The sequence below is a fragment of the Rhamphochromis longiceps genome, linkage group LG20, assembly GCF_057381845.1.
Source record: "Rhamphochromis longiceps isolate RC_006_pf linkage group LG20, R_longiceps_female_GT1.1, whole genome shotgun sequence".
Taxonomy (NCBI): Eukaryota; Metazoa; Chordata; class Actinopteri; order Cichliformes; family Cichlidae; genus Rhamphochromis; species Rhamphochromis longiceps.
The window spans coordinates 36,098,995-36,111,473 of record NC_140576.1 but is presented as its reverse complement, the minus strand read 5'-3'; the positions used below and the strand labels follow the sequence as shown (position 1 = coordinate 36,111,473).

The following is a 12,479-nucleotide window of genomic DNA, read 5'->3' as shown; positions in this document are numbered from 1 at the left end:
ACTGTAATATTCTATAATGTTGTCTAATATTTAAACGTTATTCCTGTTCATATGCCGTTTACTGCAGAATGGAATCAATTTTAAAATTTGATCCGATGATCTGCTGTGATCGGCCTGGAAATACGATATGTTCCATACAATACGTCAATACGTTCATCTGTGAATATTCTCATTTGAGATTGCAGAACCAGAGAAAATACTGAACCAGTCCACACGTGGAGCTTATGGAGTCCAGCAGCAGACGTCCACAGACTGAGACGTCATATTTTTGTGTTGTTTCAAAGCCAAAAACTCAGGAGGAGAAATTTTAGGAGTTCACTCTCAGCTAAATCCATCAAAAACATGTTTGTTTGGCTCAGTGTGGGATGCTACCTAAAATTAGCTTGCTAAGGTATTATCGAACAATAATTATTGATTGTTACTTCAAAGTTATTTCTGGTAAACATGATCCAGTGTACTAATTGAGCCCGCAGTGTTGGAGCAGCCTCCTTGTGTAAGCATCCATGTACTTCTCAGAAGAAACACAAGTGAAGGTGAACTAACGCTGAGTTACACTTCTGCACATGTCCTACACAAACATTGGACAATAAAACAGGAAATTATGACCTGACTTTGGTTTGCTCATTTAGATTTTACAGAGTAAAACAGTTCATTTTAAGTAGTTTTAATTGGAATTTTTTTTCTTGGGAATTTGAAAGCATTACTCTGGGGAAAGTTTTTTATCGCTTTAGACTTTTAGTGAAGTAAATATATAAAGGAAGTACTCGAGTAGAACTTACTCTGATATATGTGAGTGCAAATGTGTTTTTTGTGTTTGTTGTGTGCATGTGTACCTCCAGGGTGTGGATCTGCTCCTTCAGCAGCCTCTTCTCCTCCTGCTCGGTGTTCAGGGCCATCTCCAGCTCTGGTCCAAAGCAGTGAGTTATTGGACAGAGAGCAGCCGACCAGCCTAGCGCTGCCTGCTTAGCTACAATCTTCTCTACGCTCTTCTCTGACAGGCCTAAAGGGGGCGCCGCACACAGCAGGGGCAGTCCGTTAGGCCAGACACACACTACACCAGCTCCTCACTTTACACGCCGTCTGAGAGGTTGGGCTTTTCTTTTGTTTTGTTTTTAATCTCTGGAGGAGGCAGACAGAGTCGGAGCCCAGGATTTTCCGGGTGAGCTGCAAAGTCAAACATCAACTGCTGCATCTTGTGAGTTTGCGTTCACTGACAGCATGCTTATATGAACTCTGCAGGTTTTCACTTTCAGGTCCATTTGTTTGTAGAGAGGCGGTGTCATCCAACATTGATCAAAACAGAGAACAGCAGCGCAACATTTCTTCACTTCACTTATATGTTACCAGAAAAATAACCAGTGGTAACTTTGACTCACAGGCTGCTGCAAAATACAGCTATTTTTTACCATTTTCAGTATGATTGTCTCACACTAATTATGTATTGAAATTAATAATCACTTGTTCATATTACAAGAAATTCTCTGAGCGTCTCCATAAAGTGCAGAGACTGCAGGAGTGACTGCCAAAAACAAAGATTTTATTTATAACAGGTGGAAATGAGTTTGGCTCTGCAGCTCTAACAGGGAATACCTGCTCAAGCAGCCTCAGCTGTTATATCCACATTAAAGCCTAATTAATCTGCGGCTTCCTAACAGATTTCGTTGTTTTTCCCTGCTTCAGCTTGTAGTGTGTGTCTGCCCTGAGCCAGCTAGCTGCTCTGCACCTATAAAGCCAGCTGTGGGTTCACCTTACAGAAGCCAAAAATTCAAACTAAAAGACGGCTGTTAAAACACAGCGTGCGTTTGTAAGCTTGACAGATTAAAGCTTTTCTTCAGACCAGCGTGGCGATCAGGTTTTAGACTGTTTTCCTTTCAGCTGCTGGCTTCAGGTGTAAATCGGTTTATAAAGCTCGCTGCACGAAGATGACCTTATTGAAGTCTGAGCTGTCAGATCCATTCACACACAAAATAAAACCATTTTGATCATCTTCGTGCAGCATGTTGATACAGTTAGTTTGCATGTAATGTGGTAATGAGCACATAAATAAAAATAGCTCAAATGCTAAAGCCCACATGTTACACCTAAAATCTTGTGATATTCAGCATTATTCTTCTTGTCAACAAACCCCCTGTGCAGATAGAAAATAAATCTATCAACTCAGAGCTCACTGCTGCTTCAAAGACACATCAGTGAATCACACTGCTGTTCAGGCACCTTCATTACTACCAAGACAGGGAAAAAACACTCAAGTGTTTTTAGAGCCAGTGTGCTCAAAGCTGAGAGGCTCCAACAATTAGAACGTTCAGTAAAACAGATTAAGGTCCTGTTGCACAGGGGCTGCCAACTGCAAGAAAAACCCTGAATACCATCAGAAAATTCTCTCTGTAACTCAAAACTCCATTTGACATCAAAATCCAGTGTTTATGTTTCGAGGTTTATGTTAAGTGGAGGCAGAAAGCAAAGCTCAGTGTAACCCACTGTGGAGGATAAATCCTGTCTCTGCATGTGAAGCTCATACGGTTCATTGAGCTTCCTGTCTTCTATAAGTACGTCATGGTCATTTTTTCAGGGCAATAAAAGTACTTACAGTGAGACAGACACCATTTCAATACTTTAGTCTTTAATTATGTAATAAACAGCATATATTTTAAATGCTATTCTTCAGGAAGTTACTAATTACCACATGAAAGAACAGGAGTTATTCCTCTGAGTGGAAACACCGTGTGAGCAAAAGAGCGAACTGTAAACTCACCGTGTAGCTGTTTCTCCGTCTGCCGCAGCTCAGGCTCCGCCTGAAAAACAGACAAGGGATAAAAAAAAAAAACTTATTACAGTATAGTGTGCTATAACATGAGCACACGTGACGGGACAAAATATTAGAAGCACTCAGTAAACTCTAGTCCAGCAGCACTACATCAGGTGACTCGCACTAAAGTTGAAACAAGATTTCAACTTAAAAAGATTAAAGCACCTTCTTCATCATATCTAAACTGTAAACTTAATATTTGAGGATTTTGGATTTTTGGTCAAAGAATATATTTAATCTGAACGCATCATCTTCGATGGCTGAAAATATCACAAACATGCTGCATCGGCTGTGTCTTTGACTTCCAATCACCTGTTCCAGTCTCTCATTGGATCCTCCTGGCAATGACTCCTCCCCTGTCCCTGTGACATCAGAGACTCCATTGGTACCTGCTGATCCGTCAGTCTCTGTGGTCGCACTCTGGGTGCCCTGAACGGACGCCTGTCTCTGCAGCTCCTTGTCGAAGCGCTCCTGCAGGGCTGGAGGAGAATTGCAGCTCACATCATTCATTCATTCAGTCATTCATTTCATGAAGGACTAACAGGAATCACAAGGTTTCCACAGCTGTACTACAAGCCCAGCGGTCACTGCACCCAGGTTAGCTTCATAACTTTTTACATGAAAATGTATTAAAACCTTCAAAAAGGGAAATAAATAACCAGGCACAAGTTATAACTCTAAACCAACTTTACTTGTTCATCTGTCCACTTGTCACAAATTATTTGTCACTGTATGTGAACGAGGTCAACCGTGAATGCCTGATGTTGCAAACATGCTGTGATCAACCAGATCAGTAAATGATGTCTGTCTGGCCAATAGGAGCTTCTACCTAAACTTCAATCTAAAGAGCATCTAAAAATCACACCCACGTACCGACAACGTTCACACACAAGTTAACTCTCACAGTGAGAACATTAAGAATTCATGAGTATGATGACAATGTTCTTGTCCATACCTTCAGTCATCAGTACACAATACACCCAGCTAATTACACACTGCTAACACATGTGCCGTTTCTCCATCCGTACAGATTTATACAAGCTCGTCTCATCAGTCTAGTTTCTAGCATCCTTCTCTGAGTCCTGTTTGGGGTTTTGTTTCATACAACACTTCTCCTTTCAAAATTACCTAATTTCCTCAAAAATTACTGGTCAGTTAAAACTGAGGGCAGCAGACGAAAATGACTAATGTTTGCATATGTCAGCAAATGTTTAATGATAAAGGCCTTCTGTGGACGAAGAGTTGAGTTTATATTGTAATGTGTCAGGAAGGTTTATGATTACATTTTTTTAAATGATGAATTCTAAACCTGTGAAAATTAATACTTATATGCCGAAAAACAACAGTAGCCTCTGTCTGTCTCCTGAACTGCACAGAATACGACGCTGTGGGGAGTTAAAGGAGCTCTATCCACCCCCAACACTGCTTACTGCGTGTCAAAGTCTTTAAATACACTGCTGCTGATGCAGGAAGAGAGAGAGAGAACACAGGTGGGCGAATATCAGCTCGACACCTGAAGATAAACTATCAGATCGTGATATTTTTCCTTTACTTGTCTTTGGCTCTACACACCTTCAGGACGATTTTTATGTGAAAAAAATATTAAAATATGAGCCTCTAAAACTGCAGAGATGATAGATCTACACCTTTTAAATGTCACCTCACCCTTCATTTTCTTCTGGAGGGTGGAGTTTTCTGCTTGGAGGCGGAGCAGTTCTCCATCCACGGGGCTGGATGCAGGGTTAGGTGGGGGGCTGGATGCAGAGGCTGCTCCTCCTTCCTTCTTCAGGCACTGATTCTCCTGCTCCAGCTGCTCGATCTGTGTACACAGCTGGAAAAATAAATGTTATAATGTTAAGATCACAATAATGATATGAAGCTTCTACAGTGCCTGAACTACACACAAACACTCAGACTCACCTTGGAGAGTTCAGCCATCAGTGTGCTGTTCTGTAGTCTGAAATCTTCCTCCTGACTGTGGAGTTTCCCCTGAAGCATCTCATTCTCACTCAGCAAAGCATCCACCTCCTACACACAGAGAAATAACACACAAAATAATACATTCAGAATAAAAAGCTGACTGCAGGTTACAGAAACTCCAACTGAGATCACTCACACAGACAGACTGACCAAACTTTCATGATGTAGTATTTTGACATATTGTTATATCTCTGTCATTTCTTTGCAACTAAACCATCCAAACAGTGGCGGGTGATTGGGTGTCTGTGCCAAACAATGCGACAGAAAGCTAGTGGAACATGTTGCAGTCAGAGTGAATTAACATTTTCGGTGAAAACACTACAGTGCCAAAAATAGAGAAGACGTCAGCACCAGGTGAGAATAAACACAAACTTTAAAACCACAGTTCAGTCGTACTTCAGGTTTTCTTCAGAACAGAGAAATGACACACGGCCAAAAACTAAACTCTTATTTTTCTGATGCACTTCCAGTTCACCTATTGCCTGAATGACCTTTAAACATTACAGCTTTCACCAGAGAAGCAGAGCTTAAACAGCTCCTGGGATGTGACGGTACAAGAAGACGCGATGTTTGCACTGCGGTTTGTCTCAGTTACAGAAATAACCTCCAATAAGCAGATTATTGGTGATTGTGTTAGCATAATAAGGAAGCCATAAAGCATTAACAATGACAAAATAAGGAACAATTAAAAGGACATAATTGAAAGATGTTTACTCTAGAAATTCACTGAGGTAACAATTATCATCAAACAACAGCTTACCTGAGCTTTCTTACTCTTAGTCAAGGCCTGAAAAGAAGAAAAGCGGAAAAACATTTAATGTAAATCAACAACATGAAGAGATGAGGAAAACTCTTCGCTCAGCTTTGTTAGAAAATAAACCCCCAAATTCAGGTCAGCAGGTTATTTTTTTCCAATTACTCATCTACAAAAACAACTACATAGTAATAAAGTGTTCGTTACCTTCTGTGTTTTGACAAAATCTCTTTCCAAAACCACATTCTTCTGACGGACGGCATTCAGCTCTGAAATGCACCAGGACGACATTTAATTATAGAAAACACACGTTTCCTCTTCATTAAAGTTTTACTGCTAACATGGGCCAATCAAATATTTATCCGATGAATGATTTCATGTTCGTTAGCTGAAGTGGAGTCTGTACATCGACTGCATTTAAAGCCTGCTTGTATCGGTGAATGTCAGGGGGCTGGGGGCAGATTCCCTCCTGTAGGCTTGCGTTTTCGTAGACCGTCTCATGTTGTGTTATTTTATTCTAGTGAAGGACCCTGCTTGCTTTCATGCAGGCTATGCTGTGATATGTACACACTTATCTGTGTGCAATTTATTTTGTGTGAATATGTACATTTTAAAAAGTGGGACAGAAATAAAAATACCATCACTATGACTATTGGACCATTCCACTTAAAATGCTTCCCACCTGAGCCCCTCCGTGTATTTAACAAAGCCATGGAAATTTTACCTTCATACCATGACTATATTACAGAATGATTACGACCTAGAAGGAATTGTGGCTAGAGATGAGCCTGATATCAAAATGTAGGTAGAAAGAAGACCTTTCTGTTTATCTATTTATGCTGTCTTCTTTTTTTGTCCAGCCATGTAAATGTGTCTTTTAACTCTGAAATTTGTGGATATCCTTGTACTCATGGACCTATGAGGGCTTAAAAATGCTGGCAAAATAAGGCCAGAAGTTTTTGACCCAGATCTGTGCACTCTTGAGGGCCTGTTACTCAAGGCACGGATTCATTTTACACAGGACGGCTCCAAGTTAACTACACCAAAATCCTCCTCTGGCCTTACAGTGTTTCCAACTACACATGTTTATTTTATGACTTTTTAAAATCCAGCTAATCCCAGCCCTTTCTACACAAACAAAGATTCATCTATCCGGTCCTGTTTTCCTGGAATAATATGCAGACGGACCTGAAACGGTCGTAAACAACCCCACAGTTAACGGTTTGCATCAGTCACTTGTAAACCCTGAGACAAAAGCTTCTCGGTCAGTGTGGTTTCTCTGAAACTTGCAACAAAATGAGTTTGAAGTCATTTTGACCTTGACCTTTTATTTTGTATTTCATATAATCTCAATGTTGTGTTCTCTCTCATGCACTGTGTGACATTTGCACTTGTCCTCTAATGTCTCTTATAATGTCTGCTGCCCCGTTGGCAAGGTCGCTCTCGAAAAAGAAATTTAATAAAACTTTCACCTGGATAAAAACTGCTCAGGTGGAGCAGGAAAACTGGTTTTATGCTGTGGGTCTTCTAATCAGTGTTTTTAAAAAATCTGTTGCTTTAAAGAGCCTCTCGTGTGCTTGTGGTCATTTCAAGTGTTGATGAGATGAAACAGCAGGAACAAGAAGGACAAAGAGTGAAAGGTTTTACCTGCCGTGTTCTTCCTGAGATCATCAGACAGCTGGTAGTTCTGCGTCCGCAGCTCCAACAGCTGGGCCTGCACAAGGATACACACACACACACACACACACACACACACACACACCAGTATTAATTTATGACCGGCTTTACTTAGAAACTGCATGAATCATGTTGTGTTTTTGATTGGCCAGTAGGTCAACTGAAGATGAGCTTATTCATCTTTTTAAAAACAAATCTAACATGTAAATAAACTGATTACTGTAACAAGCAGCAGCATGGTGACCAGAGATCAATGAATGTCAGCAAGAGGCAAAATAACCGCTGGTGATGCACAGGTGGTCCCACCCCTCCCCAAAGAGTTAAATACCTGGGACCCCCTATCAGGTTTCAGAGCTGAAGATGCCCCTGAGATGAGAGATGAAATGTCTTCATGAACCAAGAAGTCCAGCTGCCTTCAACTGAAGCACTTAACACAAGTGGATTCATAGTCGGATCCATCCCAGATATCCAGTTTCAAGAGGGCGACATTAAACACCCTGATCTTGAAGCTTTGTAGCAGGACTTCGCAAACTAACGGGTGACATCATGGCAGCTACACCCACCCAAAATGCTGTTTATGCTCATTATAGAGCACTCTATTCACTTGCCTAAATACACTCACTGCTGACACCAAAAAACACAACAATGACAGTTATAAAAGTCCAAAACCAGCTGCTGACACCAGTGGCTACCTCCATCTTTTAGAAAGATCTTTCTTCCTAAATATTTCATAAACAGCATGACGTTCTGAGGGGACCCACCTTACTGCCCCAGAGGGGCCTTACAGCTGCATTTAAAGAAATTAAAAAATGCGTTTACTACAGTATAACAGCTGTATTAACGGCTTTTTTGTGGTAAATATATTTGAACTCTTCCCTACTGCTGTTTACCATGTGTGAAGACAGTCAAGATTCCTGTTCTTACACTTCGTGCAACAACAGAGAACAACAGTCCTATTAAAGTAGTCGGGGAGGTCAGTGGTTAGTATGTTAACAGGTGTTTGCGCTTCCCGGCCCTGTCTCCGATACAGAGGAGCCCACGGCAGCTTGCCTAGGACCCCGTGACTCTCAGCAGGGCGAGAGTCCCGTGAATGCTAACATGTTAGCCCGCTGTCAGATAGAAATAACGGTTAGCTACGCTGTGCTTTTCTTTACAGGGGGGGTGTAAGCTAGGCTAAGTGTTGAACTGAGCTCTCTCTCATTGTGTCTGCTTCCTCCCCTTCTTAAGTATATCGCCCGGAGGCATGTCAAAGCTCTGGCTGCCCGTTACCTTCCTGCCAACGTTAAATGAATAATGTCAGCCGAGCTAGCCGTTCTAACCGCTCCCACCTAGCAACGGCTCACGATTAGCAGACTGGGCAAACGCCCCTGGCAGTGATGCTGCACCGCACAGGTGTTTTTCACCACACTGACACCTACACACCAAAAGAACAATCGCCGTAGTTTTTCTCACCTGCATCCGATGGAACTCCTCCTCGGACAGAGCCTGCGACATAGCCATGTTTACCTTCCCTGCTGCTGCGAGCTAGCAGGCTAAGCTAGCGGAGGAGGAGACGCAGCAGCTGACACAGAGGAAGAGACAGGATGGAGGTTTCACTCTGACGCAGTTTCTGAGAACCGAGCAGCTGACAGAGTAGCCGCCATGACAGAGCGCTCACTCTGATGCTGTTTCCGAGAACCTAAGAGAAACCTCGATCACTCAAATCACATTTACTCAAGACCTGCGAATATTAAGAGGTCAGATTTAAATATATGGCAATATGTCCATATAAATGTCATGAAAGATAACGAAATACGAACTTTTGTTTAACATTCAAAGGCCAAATGAGTGATGCTTTTACAAAATAATTCCAGTAAATAAATTTAAAAACCTTTCGCTCCCAGCTTCTCACATGTGAGGACGTGCTGTCCTTTTCTTTCTGAGGTTCTTCATTATAGATTAACTCTGGGTTTCCTTAAGGCTGTTGTTTGAATACTGAGCAAAACAAGCATTGTTGAGGTGTCATTTTAGGTTCTGGACAGCTGTAATAGATGTGCAATGGTGAGCCAGGGTCATTTCATTACTGAATTAATAAATGAATAAAGAAAATATCACATCCAGAGTAATGGGAATTAGTTGTGTATGTGGCTTTTAATGTATCCATATTTAATTATGTTAATATGGACAAAAATTGTTGAGGAGTGTTTCCAGCACTCACTGAAGAAGGTAAAAGGGAGTCAAACCTGTTTCTTGCAAGGTGTCTGAGTGTATTTGATGGTTTTTGCCTCTAGTGTTTTTAGGGGCTGTAGCTCAGGAGGTAGCGCAGGCCATAAGGTTGGTGGTTTGAGCCCTGGCATGCCAAATATCCTTGTTAGATAGAAAGCACTTAAGGACAGGAAAAGAAAAATGCTTATATGAGTGTGTGTGAATGAGGTGTGTTCAGGTAGAACAGAAAAGAGCTAGATAAGATTGCCTCCAATTTATGTGAGAGTGGTTATTCAACTTTTGAACTACATAAGATCTCTATCTAGTAACCTTTCCACGCCTGGTCGGCAAAAAGCAGAATTAATCACGTGTCCATCACAGTTCAGTGTTTTTAAACACGTGCCTATATCTTTCAGCTTCAGACAAGGCAGTTGTTTTAAATTCCACGTCTGTCAACACTTCTCTATCAAGATTATCTATCTCTGCACGCTGTCTGGTGAACACACAGGTGAAACAGGTTGCCTGATTGCATACATGGGTATGCAGCCTGTACCAGATTACTCACTAGCTGTGTGCTTCAGGAAGGAAATATATTTCTGTAACACACGCTTTAAAATTCAGTGAAGTAACCAGTCATAAAGTTTTTGTATTTCCTTCAAACTGTCCACATACTTCCTTGTTCTTCAGACAGGGAGAGAGAGAGAGCAAGAGAGAGAGGCTCAATTAGCTGGTGTTAAATTATTAACTGACAGACAGAGGCAGAACTGAGACACAGAGAGGGAAAGAGACAACTAAGAGGTAGAGAGAGAGAGAGAGAGAGAGAGAGAGAGAGAGAGAGAGGCTTATTTCAATTTCAGTTTTGGCTGATCAGCCTGCAGCCAGGAGAGGAGAGTCAGTGAGGCGCACGAGCTCGGCTCAGGTGTTGGATGTTACTTGACTCGACATGGAGCTGCTGCCCTCGCTGCTGTCCAGACTGAAGACAGTCGATTCCAGGACTGTGGATCAGGAGTACAGTGTGAGTGTTTGTTTTCATTCCTCAGTTTATGGAAAAGCCGGCTTGAGAGCTTTCACATCCTCGACAATCTAGTCCAACGTCTTATTTGTCAGAAAAGTATTTATAGAAATAAAAGTGCAGTAATAACGCACTGTGAAGTTCAGATAACGATTGAGAACAGCTTGAGTAACTCTGAGGTCGTGCTTGAGGTTAGGTTTTCTCCTATACGCCACATTTATACGCAATGCACAAACTTCTGTATGTTGGCACAAACTTCTGTATGTTGTGGACCTTTCGCTGCTTTTCATCTCTGTCAATGACTTCTTTTATGTGCTTTCCTGGAAAAACCTGCCCCTAGTTTCAACTCTGACCCATCTAATTAAATGAGCTGCAGCCAATAATCAGATAAACTCAGTCACGTGAGGCTGGTGTGTGTAAAACATGCAAAGCTAAATAGGTCGAGTCTAACATGCACACCATGTTAGGTTGTTTTCAGACTGGAGATATTCTTATTTTCATGAACCCCCATCAGCACTATACCCTGTTTTTAGTATTAAGCATTAACATTAAGACATTAAGAGGGTCCTGAATTCTCTAAGAGCTCCAGCTTTTCCTCCACCTATTCAAAAACCTGCTCTGTTAATCCTACCTGTCTTCATTCAACACAAAGATTCCTGCTTTCACTTCAGTTAAGTCTCAATGACCTCAAACCAGATTTTGACAGGTTGCACGGGTGTTCCTCAGGGGTCCAATCTCGGTCCATTTCTCTTCAAAGTTTATTTTTAGAATAAACACCTGCGGTCCAGACCAATTCTTTACAAACCTCACACAGGTCCAATAGTCCTCTTCATTGTCAGAAAGGTTATGACTCGGTCCATCATACGTCAAACTCCTCTGTGTCACTTTCAATTACACGATACTCTTCGGCATGCCATTTAAAATGCAAAGGGTTAAGACTGTGAACATGCTTATCTGAACCCAAAATAAGGCCTTTTTCTAATCTGAACCGAGTCACACTGGTACCTTACCCGAACAGTGAGTGAAAACAAAAATAATGTCTCTTTTTAATTTTAGTATGTTATTAAGTGTATGTTCAGCCTCAGAGGTCAAACTCAGGCCAAGAAAATACTAAAAATAATTTCCACTGGATCACAAAAGCCACAGCAACTGTGAGCTATCGGAACATGACAAAGAGACGAGACTCACTTCTGTAGGCGTTTCCAGGTTGATGTTTTACCATGATCATACAAACAGACACACTTATGGTAATTTACCAGCAAAGCTGTAGATGGTCCAAATCATCATGTGCCAGATAGACACTGACAGAATATCCACTCGTGCTCCTGAAAAAGCTGCAGGAACTAGATTTATATGCAGGTGGCCAGTTTGCATAAAAATTCAATCATCAGCGTCTCCTGTGGAAGTCACTCCTGTTTCTGTGTCGTTACCCTTTCTCTCTCCCCGGTCACGTCCCCATGTCTGTCTGGTCTCCCAGAGTTGTGTCTCCATCATTGTCTGTTTTCCCTGTTTGTTCCATCAACTTTGTATAGCCTCTTTTCCATCACTACCTACTTGGATCAACTCGCCAGGGCGAGCTGGACTGACCAGTTTTCCATTGCAATCAAGTGCCACCTAATGCTCGTGGTCATTGTCACAGTAATGTGATGGTATGCAACACGAACGCTACAACAAAGGTGGATGTCAAGGTGTCGATATACGTGCTGGTGAGTCTTTGGCTTTTTGTCAGACTCGGGGATCAAGGCGTTGTTTTTTTGGGGGGGGGTTGTAGTAAATTCCCTCGTTTGTGGCTTTCAGAAATTTTAACTTGTCCTCCATCTGCATCTTCTGGGTCCACTTTGTGCTCTGTTCATGAATGAACCCGACCCCACTGCACAGTGTCCTTTATCCTGTTGTCTTTCCAAAATGGCTGCTTGGATAAGAGACTCTTTAAAAACGTTGTGTAATGAAGCTTCAAAGTCACATACAATTTATGTCCAGAAACAAATCCAGTGTAATTATAAATTTAAATATCAGGTAACTAATTTTCCATTTTACTGTTGAATCAAACAAGGAAGCCTGTTTTT

The 12,479-nt window shown here is 41.6% G+C and overlaps 2 protein-coding genes across 7 annotated transcripts in view; one reads left to right on the top strand and one right to left on the bottom strand.

Moving 5' to 3' along the window:
• gripap1 (GRIP1 associated protein 1) overlaps positions 1-8,798 on the bottom strand; it is a 45,646-nt gene extending 36,848 nt beyond the window's left edge. The window contains exons 1-9 of one of the 2 annotated variants that reach the window (XM_085392776.1): positions 8,670-8,798; positions 7,188-7,254; positions 5,748-5,809; positions 5,547-5,573; positions 4,727-4,834; positions 4,472-4,637; positions 3,119-3,285; positions 2,753-2,792; positions 834-1,000 (exon numbers count right to left, since the gene is read on the bottom strand). In XM_085392776.1, the coding sequence (XP_085248902.1) occupies positions 834-1,000; positions 2,753-2,792; positions 3,119-3,285; positions 4,472-4,637; positions 4,727-4,834; positions 5,547-5,573; positions 5,748-5,809; positions 7,188-7,254; positions 8,670-8,717 (852 nt within the window). In that variant the 5' untranslated portion in view covers positions 8,718-8,798. The remainder of the gene's footprint in view (positions 1-833; positions 1,001-2,752; positions 2,793-3,118; positions 3,286-4,471; positions 4,638-4,726; positions 4,835-5,546; positions 5,574-5,747; positions 5,810-7,187; positions 7,255-8,669) is intronic. The other variant, XM_085392777.1, reaches the window with a different exon arrangement.
• Positions 8,799-9,964: 1,166 nt separating this feature from the next.
• The window catches only part of ptpn18 (protein tyrosine phosphatase non-receptor type 18), a 46,277-nt gene continuing 43,762 nt past the window's right edge, over positions 9,965-12,479 (top strand). For 2 of the 5 annotated variants that reach the window (XM_085393370.1, XM_085393369.1), the window contains exon 1: positions 9,966-10,416. In XM_085393370.1, coding sequence (XP_085249496.1) covers positions 10,345-10,416 — 72 coding nt within the window. In that variant the 5' untranslated portion in view covers positions 9,966-10,344. Of the gene's footprint in view, positions 10,417-12,479 lie in introns of all 5 variants that reach the window. The other 3 variants (XM_085393368.1, XM_085393371.1, XM_085393367.1) reach the window with 3 other exon arrangements.